General features: G+C 43.4%; 1 protein-coding gene across 1 annotated transcript in view; it reads right to left on the bottom strand.

Moving 5' to 3' along the window:
* The window catches only part of TENM4 (teneurin transmembrane protein 4), a 420,170-nt gene that overhangs the window by 102,393 nt on the left and 300,719 nt on the right, over positions 1–17,058 (bottom strand). The window contains 1 exon segment of the mRNA XM_030918905.1: positions 10,764–10,910. Within this exon segment, the coding sequence (XP_030774765.1) occupies positions 10,764–10,910 (147 nt within the window).

Here is a 17,058-nt window from a genome sequence, read left to right as displayed (position 1 = left end):
CTTAAGCCTCAGCAATGGCGGGCGCCCCTCCCCCAGCCTCGCTGCTGCCTTGCGGATAGATCGCCGCAGACTGCTGTGTTAGCAGTGAGGGAGGCTCCGTGGGCGTGGGACCCTCCCGGCCAGGCGTGGGATATATTCTCCTGGTGTGCCTCTTTGCTTAAAGCGCCGTATTGGGGTGGGAGTTACCCGATTTTCCAGGTGTTGTGTGTCTCAGTTCCCCTGGCTAGGAAAACGGATTCCCTTCCCCCTTGCACTTCCAGGTGAGGCGATGCCTCGCCCTGCTTCAGCTCTCGCTGGTCAGGCTGCAGCAGCTGACCAGCACCGATTGTCCGGCACTCCCTAGTGAGATGACCCCAGTACCTCAGTTGAAAATGCAGAAATCACTGGTCTTCTGTGTTGCTCGCGCTGGGAGTTGGAGACTGGAGCTGTTCCTATTCGGCCATCTTGCTCCGCCCCGGATGGTTAATTCTTTAGACTCACCAATCCGTCTCTACAGCCAAGTGTGAAGCACAAAACTTACCTTGGATGTCTTGTGACAATGAGATAAACATTTTCTAGAGAGGAACTTTCAGGCTGAGATTCTGTCTGCAAGCATGGGACCCAGCATGCATGCCTCCCCCACATAGGAACTGATAGGCCACACCATGGCTGTTTAATTAGTATTCGTGTCTCTCATTAGTTCTGCAAAGTTTGGTTTTGAGCTCTTTGAATATTTCCCTCTCCCTTTCTCTTTAGTGTTCGGGAAATTAACTACTAAATGCTTAAAGGATCTTCTCCTAGCTTTCATGTCTCTCAACCTCTTCCTTAATTTCCATCTTTTTATCTGCATTCTATCCTGATTTATTTCTTCAAATCTCCATTCTACTTCATTTATTTTCCCATCATTTGTGTCTGGTCTGCTGTTTAATTTGTTCTTTGGGTCATTAACTTAAATTATCTTACTTTAAAATTTCTGGATAGGCTATTTGGAACTTATCAAAATCCACCTGTTTCTTTCTTGATCTTGTCTTGTTCTGTGGTTTTTACACATCATTTTCTCTCTTCAGTCATTTAAACGTGTATTCATTTTATAGTCTTTTTCAGGCTGTTAAGTTCTTGGGAGTGGTCATCCTTCTGCACGTTGTAGTTGTTGACTCCAGCTCATGGTCAATCATTTCCTGTGTGTTCTATGATTCTGTTAATTCTCGGAGGGCTTGCCTTTCCTATGAGAATCTTGTGTGGTTGAACTAACCCTCCAGGGTGGCTTTCTGATTACGTCAGCTGGCCACCCCAGGGATACTGCTTGTCTGGGACCACTTTTCAGGTTGATTTCTTAGGTTGGAGTTCTAGGACTGCTCCAGTGTGTCAGTTTAGATTTCAAGGTCTTTTGAGGTATAGGCTTGGTCTCTTAGCACACCTCCCACCTCCAACAAGCTATGGCAGAGAAATGCCTCCATGTCATCCTTCTGGCCTAGTAGGCACCGTTTCTTTTTTTAGTCCTCTTCTCATGCGACTTGTAGCCTTTCAGGATCCCAGCTTTATGCGAGGCCTCAATTCCAACCTACCACTGTGGATGTGCCCTGTCTGCTGACTGTGAAATTATTCTGTTCTGAGTCTCCCTGGCGCTGATGATCCTGCACATCTTCCAGGACTGCTGTAGCTTGGGCTCCTGTGCCCACTGCTCTGGCCCATCAGCTTCATCTTGTTTCTAGAATCCAGGGCTCCCTTGTCTCCCTTTTATTCTTTGCTCAATTTTATCAACGAATGGTTGTACCTTATCATCAGAGAATCTCTGTATGACCTAGTTGGCCATTTTGCTGAAAATAAGAATTTCAGCAAGAGCTCTGAGCCTCAGTTCTCCCATCTGTAAAGTGAATCATCAAACTTACTTCATAAAGATGCTGTGAGAATGAGGCAAGATCATGGATGTGAGGCAGTTAGCATGATAACTAGCAACTAAGCAAGTACTTGGTAAATGATAGTTACAATTAGCTCCTGCCCAGGAGCCTCCCTTGAACCATATCCTGGTAACAGGCTCTTTTGCCCTACCCTGGCCCCTCCCTACACACACATTACAGGACAGCCCTTTCTGGACGATGCAGTTGGGCCTTAGAGAACTGAAGTGGATAAACATGGTCATAGCAATGCACTGTAAATTACGGTAGCAGAGGCCTCTGGGGATTTGCAGATTGGGGTCTTCCACAGTGGAAATATCACATAAACTGTGCTCTGATGAGAGGCTGTGGCACTGTGGAATGTCTTACTCCATGCTTCACAGGTGGGAGTGATTAATGCCTATACCTTCCTGTGGTGATGCTTCCTAATCATTGATTTAACAAATATTTGCTGAGTAGTAACTGCGGACAAAACTTCCACCAATGGAGGCAATTCTATGTAAATGAGACACACAAATGAGCAGGGCTCACAGCATTCTTTTCAAAGGCTGCAGTTTACAAGACCAGCTTCTGAGTAAAACTCTCTTTATATTTTCAAATGTAGCATATGGTGGCCTGAAACAGTGCATATGGCTGTTCTACAGTGAGGAAGAATGGCTCACAATTTAATTTTCTTAGGGGTAGATGACAAATTTTAGATGATTCACACTAAAGGACAAAAAAGCATGCTGTGGGGACAGAAATGTAATTTTTGGGATAGACTAGAAACATCAACATACAGTTTGGGGGATTCTCTGGTTTTGGGGTGGCTTGGAAACATTTATAGTTTCCAAATACTTCATATCTCACTTAATTGTATATTATACATAAGTTGGTTAACTTATAAATTCTCTGCATTTTTATATTTGCTATTCCCATTCAGAGACTCTCATTATCACAGCAGAAAAAAAAAATCAGGAAAGTAGAGGATTTGCTTCTATTCCCTTCAGATTTTCCATAAAACCCTCCTAAACCCCCACTTTTGGGAAAGAACATTTTTTTTCCCTAGAAATTTCCTTTTTCCTCAAAGTTCTGAACACATGCCCCCTTTTACATGGTGACAGTGAAAAGAGGCAGAAGAAAATGTGAAAAAGGCCAGGCAGGCCCTGGAGGCTAGGGGTGCAGCAATGCCGCACTCAAGAGTGGCCCCTGATGGGGAGTGGAGGGCAAAGAAAAGGGGAAAAAAGAAGCGGGGGGCAGCATCTGGGGGCACTAAATGAAACACTCCAAAGTGGTTCACATACACCTGACCCTTGAACTTGAAGCTCTGTGGTGCTCACACGCTGCTGGTACATGGAGGGCTGGCTTCTCTTAACATTTTCATCTATGTGTTCTGGCTGGAGGATGAAGGCCCTGCCATCCTCTCACTGAGATCCCTCTTCAATGCCTACCTTGCAGGTAGGTGTCAAATGACCTGGAGAACTAGGGAAAGGGGTGCATGGGAGAAAGATATCCAAGCTAGATGCCTGAAGACCCAGCCTCTCTCCTGTATCTGCCCTTCTCTAGCCATGAGACCCTGGGCACATCCTTCCTATGCCCAAGATGCGATTTACTCCTGTGAAACCAGGATACCAGTCTCTGCCAGCCTCTCAGGATTGCTGAAGAGCTCCAGGGTTTAAAAGAGTGATCGAGTAAGTCAACAAAAGAAATTTGAGTGTCTTTTGCATGCTGGTAACTGTTCTCTGGAGCCTGCTCTGGAGACAGGGGCTGGGCGCAGACATGGGCCAAGTCCTCTGCTGGCCACGTGGTCCTTCTTTGAGTGAACAGTTGTAGTACTGACTAGAAGTAGCTTCCTGTTTGTTGTGTGACCTTAATGGTGGCCAGTGAGTGGTGGGTCCTTAGGCCCCTCATTTCCCTTTCTTGTGTCTGCATCCGCATCGGGGAGGCCAAGGGTACATGGGATAGTCTCAAGTCGGTGGGCCTGCCTGATGGCCACCTCCTGGCCTTTAAATGCCAGAGACCTATGTCCCCTGGTGGCCAGCCTGCTGTGACTTTCACAGGAAGTAAAAGGTATGCAGGAGCATGTTATTAAAGATGGGGGTGAGGCCAACCTTCTCACCTTTACGAATAAGGACACTGGGGCTCAGGTTATGTAATTCCCCTGACATCGTTCTGCTAGTTAAAGAGCAGAGCTGGGAATTCGGTCCATTATCTTTCTGTATATCCAGCTGTCAGGCACAATTCCACAGTGGACAACTCTTTATAGCAATGCTCTGGATTTTCTGGCTCCCAAGCTCTGTCGCCTCTCCACAGGGGGCAGAAATTGACTTGTTTATTTCTGTATCTCAAATGCATAGCACAGTGCTTTGCACACAGTAAGCATCACATTGGTTGAATGAATGAATAAATGCATGCATTTTTTATGTGAGAATCTCAAATTAGACAGCTCCATCAGCTTGACAGGGCCCATCAAGGTCCATGGGGTGTGATGGAAGCCATTCCCTACAGGAGGAGCTCATCCCTCTCTTTAGAAAAGAGACACAGGGAACATGCCTGTTAACGTTCACTTAGCACCCATTATGGCTGACAGGCCCTGTTGTTAGGTACTGGATGTTCAGGAGTAAAACAGAGTCACGCCTCTAAAGGATTTGGTGTAGTGGGGTAGACAGAGACAACTGAGTACTGGAGAAGAAGGAAGCAAAAGGGGCTGTGGAAGCTCAAAGGTGGTACCCCAACTCAGACTGGGGGCTGGGTTATTTCCTGGAAGACAGAATGCTTGCACTGAATCTAGAAGAATGGGCAAGGATAAAAGGAGAATGGGGGTGTGGGCTGGGGCAATGTGGGACAATCTGTGGTCTAGTAAGCTCTTTGTACCTTAGTTGTTTGCATAGTTCCTTAACCTCACAGCCCCATGGACAGTGTATAGCAAGCCTATCAGTCTTTCTGCAGGCTTAACTCTTCCTTGGCTTGACGACCCATTAGCCAACCTTATCTCCTTCTTGTCTGCAGTCTGACCACAGAACTGTTTTACAAGAGCATTTGCGGAGGCCCGGGGGCTGGAAGGTGGAATGTGTCTCCCCTTCTGTACATACTAGGGAGAAGATTTTGTCATTTGCTATAATAAATTCTGTGCCTCCTTTCAAAAGGCTTGCAAAGTCTTTATCTTCCCCTTGGAACACAAGATTTTTAAAGGTCAATTTCTCTCTTGTCTCTTATCATGAGAAATGTGGTTTAGAGATAGTTTGAAGGGTGACCAAATTCTTTGGCTTTATGTGAACTCTCCCTTCCAGCAATAGGAGATGAAGAGGAAAAGGGAAGACAGAGACCTTTGTTCTCAGTTTTCCTGAAATTTCTCCTTCTAGGTTGCTTCTCTCAATTATCTATTGCAACAATCTATCCAAGATTGTTTTTTCATGGGGCCAAGAGCACCAAAAGAGATTATCATACCTTGAAGCTGCTTAAAGATCCTTTATCAGAAAAGGCTTGGTTGCTTAAAATCCAGTGGAGTTTTTATCCTGGAGGCCTTTAAAAAACATAGGTTCCAATCTAATCCTAGCTCTCCCACTGAGCCACTGAGTGACTTTGGGCAAATCATTTCAGTTCTCTGAGCCTTAGTTTCCCTGTATGTAAATGTGTGCCTTGCAACTTTGTTGTAAAGGCTGGAGACATGTGTGCAGAGTGTCTAGCACAGTGCCTGGCACTCAGGAATGTGCTCAACAATGGCTGTTGTTTTCCTTTACGTACGTTTGGATTCTTTTCTAGCAAAGAGTGTGTAACAGTTTGGAATACAGACTTTAACAAAGAAAATGAAAAAGATGAAAACATATTATATAGAGAAATATACCATAATCTTACATGAAAAAATAGAATGTAAAATTTTGTAGAGGACATAATTCCAATTTTTAAAAATAATTATTTACAAATACATATGTTATAATAAATATCATGTTTTTGTGATTACAGGTGGAAAGGAGCAGGAGAAACAACTGATATCTGTAGTTGATAAACTAAGTCTTAGAGTTAAGTTGAGTACGTCACTCAAGGTCACACAGTGAGCAAATCAGGGAGCCAGGAGTTGAATCCAGACAATCTGGGTACAGATCCTGTACTTTTAATCACTGTGCTATGTTGCCTCTCAGGACCTTTAAATATATAACCTGTGATCCTCACAGCAGCCCTGCAAGGTGGGCATTATTATCCTCATTTTACAGTGACTTAGCATCTTTGGGACATGGTATTACCATCTTTGAAATGGGTATGAATAAACATCCCCATAAATGGGTAAAATGAGAAGATGCATGTGTCTGCACTTAGTAAGTACGTACTCAAGGCACACAGTATGAATGGGGCACACCTTCTTTGTCAAGAGGGGCACACAGAGGCTTCACTTTGAGTGGGTGAGTTAGGGCCCCTCTGCTTGTCTGCCTTCTGGTCCCTCTCAGGAGCCAGTGCCCAAGGTGAGAGCATTAGGAGACCGGCGGTCATTGAGTCACATGAAGGATCTTGTTTCCATGTTTAAATCTAGCCAAAAATCATACATGAAAACAAAAACAAACCAATAAAGCTACTCCCTGGCTCAGTCATACTGTTTAGCTCCGTTTTTTTTTTTTTTTTTTTTTTTTTTTCCAGACAGAGTCCTCCTCTGTTGCCCTGGCTGGAGTGCACAGACACAATCTCAGCTCACTGAAACCTCCACCTCCCAAATTCAAGTGATCCTCGTGCCTCAGCCTCCTAGGTAGCTGGGATTACAGGTACACACCACCAAGCCCAGCTAATTTTTTGCATTTTTAGTACAGACGGGGTTTTGCCATCTTGGCCAGACTGTTCTCGAACTCCTGGCCTCAAGTGATCTACCCACCTCAGCCTCCCAAAGTGTAGCTTTTTTCTTTTTGTCTCATCATTTAAAAACACTGTTGTAGCATTCTTAATGAAACTTGAAATTCAAGTTTAATTTAAATTGTGTTGTTTTAAACCCAGCAAATTGGGAAAGAAGAGTAACCAGGTATTCTTAGATAACTTGAAGGGCTACAGGGGTCTACAATGGGCCATATGTCTGAGATCTGGACACAGTGAGAAGCTCTAATGTCACCAGACCTCACATACTCTGGCAGTTTCTGCGACCGGCCAGCTGTGTGACTTCTGCAAAATACTCGCTAAGCTTCCTTTTCCTTATCATGAGGGAATAGTAAGGGGATAATAAGGCCACATTCCTCACAGTGTTATTGGGTGGATGCACAATTGCTTTGCAAACTGTAAAGTGACATACAAGTTATTACACTCTCATAAGCTTTGTGGTACTGCTGCAGCCTACTTAAATCTGAGTAAGTACTCACACTACACTTCTAGGTGGAGTATAAATCACTAGGAGAAGGCAGAAGTGCTCTAGGTTCACAAGGCCATGTGGAATGGCTGAAGAATCTAGTCCAGGTCATGTAATGACTTGCTTTGTGACTATGATGTGTGTGATGTCACCTCTCCTCTCTGGGCTCCAGTTGTCCTGTCTGTAAACATGCAGGAGAGGGAGTTAAAGTCAATGTTCTCTAATGTCCCTTTCAATCCTGTTACTCAACATTAAACTCTGTTAATTCCTTCTCCAAGCCTTGAGTCATATCATCTAAGAACAACCACTCAATGAGACTCTAACACAATTTCTCTCCAGCCTGAATGATTTATCTGGGATTATGCTGTATACCCTGTCGTGGCTGAAATAAAGGCACTTATTTAATTCTGCTTCCATTAGACTGAGTCATTTGGATGATAATTTCTTACAAATGACTGTGAGTTTCTTGAGGGAGAAAGACTGGGCCACGTTCACTGGTCTTTACGTCTCCTTGGAAAGGAGCATGGTGCCTTGTAGGTAGCAGGAGCCCTACAAAGGTGTGCTTGGCTGAAGTGAAGGTAGCCCAGTGCAAATATGGCTTACTCATGTGCTCCTTTCTTCCTCTCTCCCTCCACTAAAACTGCCCCCATTTGGCCAAGGCTCAGAGTAATAAAGAGGCCAGTGGAGATAATTCTTACTACCCCTGGCACTTGGTGACAGTCCACTCTCTAAGGTTGCTTCATCTATGCCACCCTGCAAAGCAGGGGTCCTCGGCACCTTCCCCTTGGCTCCCGCAATGGGTGGAGAGCCCACTGAACTGAGAGCGCCCTGAGGTGAGACGTTTCCTCATTTCATAGTTGAGAACCCGAGGTCAAAGACCCTCAACAATTTGGCCTTCCCAGCTGATTCTATTCCCAACCATGATGACCCATGGGATGTCTTCCTGACTGAACTGAAAGTCCCATGGGACAGAAATCACATCACAGTTCCCAGGAAGGCACCCAGGCATCTGATATCAGTTGAATGAGTGGATGCTTCTTTATCCTGGCAATTGTCCCACTGCATTGCAATTACTTCCTGTTTTTCTCTCTCCCTCTAGATTGTGACCTTCACAAGGGTAGGGACTGTGTCTTATTTATCTCTGAAGCCCCAGTACCCTGGACAGGGTCTGATACAATGTCGACACTTGGTTAACATTGGTTGAGTGAGTGAATAAACTATGTGCAAGCTCATTTCAGCCCATAACATGCTCCAAAAATGCAAGTGGCATATTCTCCCACAATTGGGGATTTTTCTGGTTGATCTTTTCCACTTCCTACTGGCTCATCTCTCAGAACAGCTGGAGGAGGCTCTATTCCCCTGGGGTCTGGATCAGGCCCATTTCCTATGAGAAGAACCTCTCTCTCCCTGCAGAGCTGTGGGCTTTGGGCTATGGTATGCCCATGCCCCATGTTACCAATGGTGCATTCTTGTGCTAGGAGGGCTGGCTCTGAAGTATGGCAAACAAAGGATACACTTGAATTGCATTTCATGGGAGAGAATCAATGAGCCTTGTTCTATAACCTATACTTGTATGTATACTGGTAGGGAGAGAGGTGCGCTCTTTCCCCACATTTCCTAAAGATATGCAGTTATTTCGCTGCCCAGATGTTCAACAGCTGTTTGAAGGCTTTGGCCAAGACTTTTGACTCATGAGAAGGGAATGGTGGCTCTTCTCCCCTTTTCTTCTATTACATGAGTGTTACTATTAGTTACTGGAATTGTGCCTACACAGACAAAGTGAAGGGGAATGCTGAGGAAATCATGCAGATAATGTAGGCTGACATCTCTTTCCTATGAAGAGCAAATATAAATGCACTTTACCTTGCCTGAAGACAGGGGTGCTTGTTGCCCTTCCCTGTTTAGTCCTGGCTTGGCCATTAATGATGTCCCTGAATAGAGAGCCTTTTCCTTTCCAGGAAACTGCTACCCATCCAAGTGTCACCTTCTTGAAGATTGCTTTCCTACTCCCACAACAACCAATATATAACTCTACAACAGCACTTATCACAGTTCATTAGCATTTAACTTTCGGTCTTTCTCCCCCATTTGAGGTCCTGGCGTACAGGGACAGGACTTCCTTATCTCTATGCCTAGCATAGGGCCCAATTCTAAAAGAAGAACTCTGGATATTTATGGAGCACAAAAATTAATGAACTCCACAAGTTTCAGATTGATTAAGGAACATTTCAACCCTCCAAGATCTCAGGAGAACATAGACCTTCTGTTTCTGCCTAGCTACTGTGGCCAACCCCACAAGCTCCTTGTTGGCAATTGCTCCACTGGGCCCGGGCCTGGGTGCATCAGGCCCAATTACCTCCTGGATTTAGGCAGCAGGCGGAAGGGCTGAAAGCTGCCTGGCTCAAAGACCAGTGCTCCGAAACAGCCCTCTCTAGGCTGCTGAAACCCACTCAAGGCAAATAGACCACAGAAATCACAATATCACATACTTGGCCTTTTAATTCTTACGGTGCTTTGGGGTTTGAGAATCCCTCTAAATAGAAAATTCCCAAAGGTTAGAATGCCGAGTTTCTGACCTATTGATTTCCTACACTGTGAAACATATTAAAATCCTTTGGTATCAATATTAGGGAGCCACATAGACTTGTTTGGACTAAGCCAACCGTTAGGCCATCATTAGGAAGAAAGGGTTAACTGTTTTGGTTTTTTTCAGATCTTTATCTTTTCATTCTCCTAATAACCACCTGCGAGTGGGAGAATCAGGAAGGACTGATGTATCTTCCAGGTGGGAAAGTAGAACACATTATGGTTGTATTTACCCAAGTTAATGCAACAGAAAAATGAAGGCTAATTCTATGACTAAGATAAGGACTGAAATGGTACTTATGGGCCAGCTGCAGCTGCCTCATTTTATTAACAGGGAGAGTGAGGCCCAGAGCCACCAAACAGCATGTGTAAGGATGCACAGGGAGTCAAAGCCAGAGCTGGAATTAGAACTCAGGTCTTCACTCTCAGCTAATGAATGTTCTAAAAGATGAGCACCTCCTTCCTTGGGCTTTGACTGTCTAGCATTTTAAAAAAACCCAAAGCAAAAGCCATTTCTATTACAAAAGGTGTCTACTGGTGTGCAGTGAGGGTAACCTCCAGAATCAGAGGAGAAGAGACCTTGACCAAAGGTAACTCAACCTCCCTCCCCTGGAGAAGTGTCCCTCTGCAGCTTCTGTGATAAAGAATTAGATGGTCTCTTCTTATCTATCTCCAGTGAGGGGGACCCATAACTTTGCCAGACATCTCATCCTACTGCTGAATAGTTAGAAACCTCTTTCTTCCATATGCCTTCTCCTCTATACTGACTGCTGGATATCAATTACTTTCATTTACATTAGTTAATTTTAATTGATTCAAATGGAACACCTGTGACCCACACTCATCCCCCTAAGCCACATATGCAGTTTTTTTGCTTGCACCGCAGGTCCCCCTGACTGGATGACTGGTGTGTTGGTGGCCTGTTAGCTCAGTAATACCCATTCTCCACTCTGGGCCTCTTACCCTCTGGAGCCGCCTGGAGCCCATTGGTGCCAGAGCCCTACCTCCATCGTTGTCTTTGCTGTCACCGCAGGCAGTCTCCATGGAAGTGTCACAGCCAGCTCCTCTCCAGCCCAGCTGGCAGACGCAGTGCCAACCATTCAGGTCTAAGGTACATCTGCCGTTGCCATTGCACAACCCAGGGCAACCCTCTGAAAGACAAAGTACAGAGTCGAGGTCTGATCACCCAGAGTCAACCGCCATCACACACACTCACACGCTACCTGCCAACTTGCAAAATGCCTTCATATCCATCAGCACACGAATGCCCACAGCAGCCCAGGGAGGCAGGTATCACTAGGAATTGCCACTTTACAGAGAAGGCAACTGAGGCTCAGAGAGGTGAAAGGACTTGCCAAGGTCGCACAGTCAGAAGTGGCAGGGACAGGGTTGAAACCCACACCTTCTGTATCTAAAAGCCCTCTTTCAAAAGTGACCGGGATTCTGGAGCTGGAGTCAGTGGATGTCGGCCTGTCAGAATCTAACCAATAGAACTTTTTGCCTGATCCTTGCTTCCTGTTCATTCTCATGTGTTCCTCTTATCTCTGGCAGCTGTTTAGCACAAAGGAAACACCTTTGTGTTTACTCCTCGCTTCCTTCAGCACTTCTGGGTATCATTCTAAAGGGCGTTATTTTTTCCAACTCTTATAGTAGGTCAATTTTATTGGACCCTAGGCTTTTCATTTATTTTGTCTTATTTTCTCCTAAACAACTGTCTTTGCTTTGAGGAAGAGGGCTTGGGGCTTTTTCTTACCATCTTGTCTACAGCTACACTTAGAAAAGGCCCTGCACCCAGAGGAGCTGTGATGGCCATTGTGAAACGCTAACTAGGGCTGTCTGTGAGTGCAACGCAGGTACAGCCAGGCTGCTCTGCTCTCATTACACTCATATGCACATCTGCCTGCCTGTCTGTCATTTATTAAGCATCTTCTTTGGGCTTAATAAATAAGAATAAGACCTATTCTTGTTCATGAGGTGCATAAAGCCTATCAAAGGAGACAAATTTCTATAGACAAAAAATTTCACTGCTAAATGCCCTAAAGGAGACGTACAAAATATGGTGGGAACTTAACACAGGTGTGGCCATGTGAGAGGGCTATAGATGATTTGATCAAGAAGGGTCAGGCAATATTTAGATGTTGTGTTGGTTCTGCTTGGACCATATTATAAAGTGGGGAAGTTTAAAAAAAAATACTATTAAAGTAGATTTGCAGGTTTTTTGATTGCCACATCTTTAAACCTCTCCAAGTTTGTGGCTCAGAAATCTATGTTGAGAATATGTTAAGTTACATGGTTCACTTCAGCTTCTATCGTGCCACTTGGTTTTCACTCAAGTCCTTATATTAACAATCCTGCCAACCCCCTTCTCCAAGGGGCTATCAAAAACCACCTGTCCCTGGCAAGGCTTCCATCTCTTCTCTGCCTCTGCTCAGTCTTGGGAGAGGTATGGATGTGAAAGCACTGTGTCAGCTATAAAGCTTCATTTGTTTTGTTATTATGAGCAGCAAAGTGCTCCAAATATGGCTGCAAACTGAATCTTCTGCCGTGAAGTAATGGGAAATTGACTCATTATTCTTAAATGGGACAACAAATGTGAAAGTGGCTGCCCAGTACAAGATCTGGGCCAAGGTAGCCGCTCACTAAATGGCTGATCAATCAGAATCTAAAACTTGAGTGTTTCAAGGACTTTTGATAGTTGACCGTTATTCCAAAGTAAAAGAAAATAACATGTTTATTTCCACTTGAGATGTTCATCACAACAACCCATGAATCTGGCCACTGTGTTTTCCATTCAAAGGAAGAAACATGTAACAGTTGTATACTCCAGCCTAGGAGGGGTTCCTCCAGAAGTGTTTGTAGACTATGGGTTTCTGTATAGCAGGAGCCTGCTGGGAAAGATGGGAGGCTACCAGCATGGCCACCCCAAAAAGTGATTGAGAAAGAAGTTTTAAAAGTGAGCCCCAGGAGCAGAGCTGTGACACACAGGTGGCTATCCAGGCACTCTGACACAGTTGCTAACATCAGCCACCTTTAGTGATCTAAACAATCACAGTTTTCTCTTTTCCTCAATTAGTCTCATGTCAATGTTTGTCTGTCCAGCTGGGACTTGTTTTCAATTAAGTCTCGTTTGTATTTGGAATTAGTCTTGGAGGAAGTAGGGTCTGATCTTTAAGAATGGTAGCTGACTGCTTTCTTTTGCTGTAAGATAAAGCCTCTTATAAGAGACAAAGAGTATGTCTTGCGTAAGAGCACAAGCTTGAGAGGCATATCAGAGTTTGGCTGTACCACTCAGTGGCTGTGTGACTCAGGCACGTTATTGAATTTCTTTGAGCCTCAGTCTTTTTACTTATAAACTGTGGTTGTTGGGGGGGTTAAATAAGGTATGCATGATGCACAAAGCCTGGCATACAGCTCAAACATAATATCTGAATCTTCTACTCACCTTTACCTTCTCTCTATTTTGGGCAGAGGGCATATAATATCATATGTTGTACCCATAACCTCAGGTGGGGCTCACAGAAAGGCAAAATAGGAAACTGAGGCAGTTATCTAGATCAGAGTCAGCAAACTTGTTCTGTAAAGACCCAGAGAATAAATAGTTTAGGCTTGTGAGCCATATGGTCTCTTGCAATTACTCAACTCTGCCATTATAGCTTGAAAGCAGCCATTTTAAAATGAATAAGCATGGCTGTGCTCCAACGAACTTGATTTACAAAAATAGGTGATGGGCCCGATTTGGTCTGTGGGCTGTAATTTGCCAACCTCTGGTTTAGATGCTTCAGGATGGTGAGACAAAGACAGCTGCCACATACTGAGGGTCTACTAGGGCTGGCCACTGTGCTAGGCACTTTATATAGATTTCTAAAATAAGTAAATTTTTGTTAAAAATATTCAGATCCTGATTTTCTAGGGCAGATCCAACTTTACACCATTTAATCCTGAATTTTTAATAAAAGCCATGTGTCGTAATAGAGTGAGGACTTTGGAGGTGGATCAGCCTCAGTTCAAATCCTAGCACCATCATTTTACTTACTACCTGTGTTATAACTGGCAAATTATTTAACTCTAAGCTTCAGTTTTCTCATCGGTAAAATGGAGATAATACCTGATTCTAAGAGTACTTGAGAGTATTAAATGAGATAATATATACCAATTATTTATCACAGTGGGTAACATACATAGGCATTCAATAAATGAGAGCTGTTATTATTATTATTATTATTATTGGATTTACTTGTTTTAAGTTTGTATAACTTCACTAAGAAATTCATAAACAAGAAAATAACCCTTTGCCAGCCCAAGTCGTATAACGTTTAGGTCAAAAGCTATGGTCCTCATAAATAAATCCTTGCCAAAAACAGTCAAGACAAGCACTGGGCTTGTCTCATGGCACCATGAACATGCAGTGCAGTGAGAGGTGGCACGATGGGTTCAGGATTGCGAGTCCCAATGCAGGCCACCATTCATGCTTTCCTAGCATACTGTACTTCTCTCAATAGCAACAGTCCCAAGGATACTTAAATTATCAATTCTGCAATTAGTTTCATTGTCTTACTTCTTCCATTAGAATGTACCAGTGCCTGCACATAGCAGACACTCAATATATATTTGTTAAAATGAATCAATGAGAGGGACAAGAGACCTGGGTTCTGGCCTAATATGGGGGGAGTTGGGAAAGTTACTTTCTCTCTTTGGGTCTCAGTTTCCCCATTTATAAGATAAGGATTTGGATGAGATGATCCATTAGGTCCTTCCGGCATAACTGACCCAATAGAGAAGGTCAAAACAACTTCAAGTTAGTTGATTCTGTTCTTAAATTCAACCAACTTTACTCAGTACCTGGCGGATTCTGGACTTTGTGTTAATTCACAGAGATGAGATATATCATCTGCCCTAAAATTTTTTATATTCTCTTTATTTATACCATACTTTGTTCCAGGAAGGGTTTAAAATAGGTCTCATAATCACAAACCATACTTCTCAAAGTGAACCTTGTGAAATAGTAGTTCTATGAGGTCTTCAAGAACAAGCTTCTGCAGTCAAATAAGTTTGGAAAACGTTGCATTCTATACTCTTATTGTAGAAAGTCACACTGAATATCAATATATTAAAGGCTCCAAGAAGTCTTAGAATAAAGAAAGCTGCTTATTTCATTACTACTGCATTTTCCAATTTGACTTCAGAACTCTTTCCCCCACCCAGTAACCTGTGTGATATTCCATTCCATAGAACACCCTCAGGGAAGCCCTGCTCTAGTGAACTCCTGTGGGCACATGGCATCTTGGGCACATAGTCCATGCTGCTCTGAGGCTGTCTGAAAATATCATCACCAGACCTTTAGTGGGATTAGGTCAATGAATCATTGAGGTGCCAGTTTGGAAGATGTGGAGCAGGTGTTCTCAGGGAGGGTTAACTCCAGATGTGGAATCACAGAGAATCACAAATGTGGAAATCCACAGTCAATTTCTTCAAATGGACCAAGTGATACCCTAAAGATCTGCACTATCCTCTAAGTTTCAGAGGGACTGTGAGTACCTGTGGGTGGAACAAGGTTTGCTTTCATCCAGCCATTTGCTTCTGGGATAATCACACCCCTAATAGCCAGCATTATGAAGCCTCCTCCAGGATGCCTTGCTGACTTTCTTAAAGCAATATGTCCATCCTTACCCACCGAGGCTAATTCCACAAACCCTGAAACTCATCAATAATTCAGAGAGCCCACGTGACATTAATAATCCCTTCTGGAAAGACTCACACCAGGCATTTGCTAGAGTCAAAATAATGCAATTTTAAAGTTTAGAGAAGGGCTAACAAAGCTTTTCAAAAGGAATGATGCCCTTTGAATTGTAAAGAACCACTTTATCTTCAATCTCCTGCTTAGGCCTATGAAGAAGTCCCCCTTGCAGCTAGCACCAGGTATGATTAGAAGACTTTCAGAATCCTTGAAGGTATTTATTTTTTAGTTAAGTGGCATGGATGCTATGCAATACACTTATCATATATCAAATGGCCCATTTCTTTATGTTTCTCTTACTGGTCCTCTTATACTTTTTTCTCTCTCCATATTCACTTCCCTAGACAAAGCCATCATCATCTCTTACCTAGATGAGAGCAATAGTCTGCTAATCGGTTTTCTTGTTCTCAATAGTCCCCCCTCAATTCTCCTTTCACAATAGGGCCAGACTGATCTTCCAAATCACAAATGTGATCTAGTTATCATCTTGCTTTTAAAAACCTTCAGATGCTTTCTTATACCCTTATGTTAAATTCCACAATCTATAAGGCCCCAACAACCTAAGTCAGTGGGGTGGCTACTTGCTAAGTGGTGGCCTTTGGACTTCCCCTGCCATAACTCTCATCACACTTCGTTGGAATTATTTGTTTTAGTGTCTTCTCTGCTAGACTGCAGGCACCTTGAGAGCAGGGACCATATCTGTTGTGTGGTATTCATATTTCCTAGCACTTAGGAGTTCAGCAGATTTGTTGAGTAAACATTGTTTCTTTAGTCTCTACCAAAGCAACTGGGAAGCAATGAACAAAATCTTGCCCATCTTTGAACAGTAAAATACTCTACTCTGACAAGACCTGAGCTTCCATGAGACAGATCTCTGAATTATTTTTTTAGAATTAGTATCCATTATACCAAAATATCAGCCAGATGAGTGCTTGGGTCAGACCTAGATTTTGCCAAGAAACATTTGCCTTTTAAAACAAGTTATGATTCATTGACCTAATCCAACTAAAGTTCAGGTGATGATATTTTCTGAACTAAAGATCAGAGCAGGTGATTTGAGAAAGAACACAGGCCACTTCCCAGTGAGGGTGCCAGTTTGGAAGATGTGGTGTGGAGGAAAATATATTGGAAATTATGGACATTCTTGGTGACTTAAGGTGATGGAAGATAGAATGTTGAAACATGGATAAAGCCAGGAAATGCAGAGTCCTGGTTCTGCTACTTATTAGAAGTGTGAGCCAGGATGACCCACTCAGCTTCTCAACTTCAGCTTCCTTTTTCAGTCAAACGGGTATCATATCTATTCCCTTAAAAAAATCACATGACTCACCTAAGACTCATGGATGTGAAAAAACTTCACATAGTAGGAAAATTTTCCATCAAATAGATGGTAACATGATAAAATTTAGCCCACCCTGAAGAGTCCTCTGCTAATGAAAATTGTGAAATGCCTGTTTTAAAGAGGCTCTGAGGTACTACTCTTTCTTGCTGGAATGATTTTATTCTCAGTTGAGGACTAGCACATGAAATATGAAGACCCTTGCTCCTCCTCCATCTGATGGATC

The sequence above is a fragment of the Rhinopithecus roxellana genome, chromosome 15 (assembly GCF_007565055.1).
Source record: "Rhinopithecus roxellana isolate Shanxi Qingling chromosome 15, ASM756505v1, whole genome shotgun sequence".
NCBI classification, from domain to species: domain Eukaryota; kingdom Metazoa; phylum Chordata; class Mammalia; order Primates; family Cercopithecidae; genus Rhinopithecus; species Rhinopithecus roxellana.
Note: the sequence above shows the minus strand (reverse complement) of the source record. Positions and strands in the feature narration are given on the sequence as shown.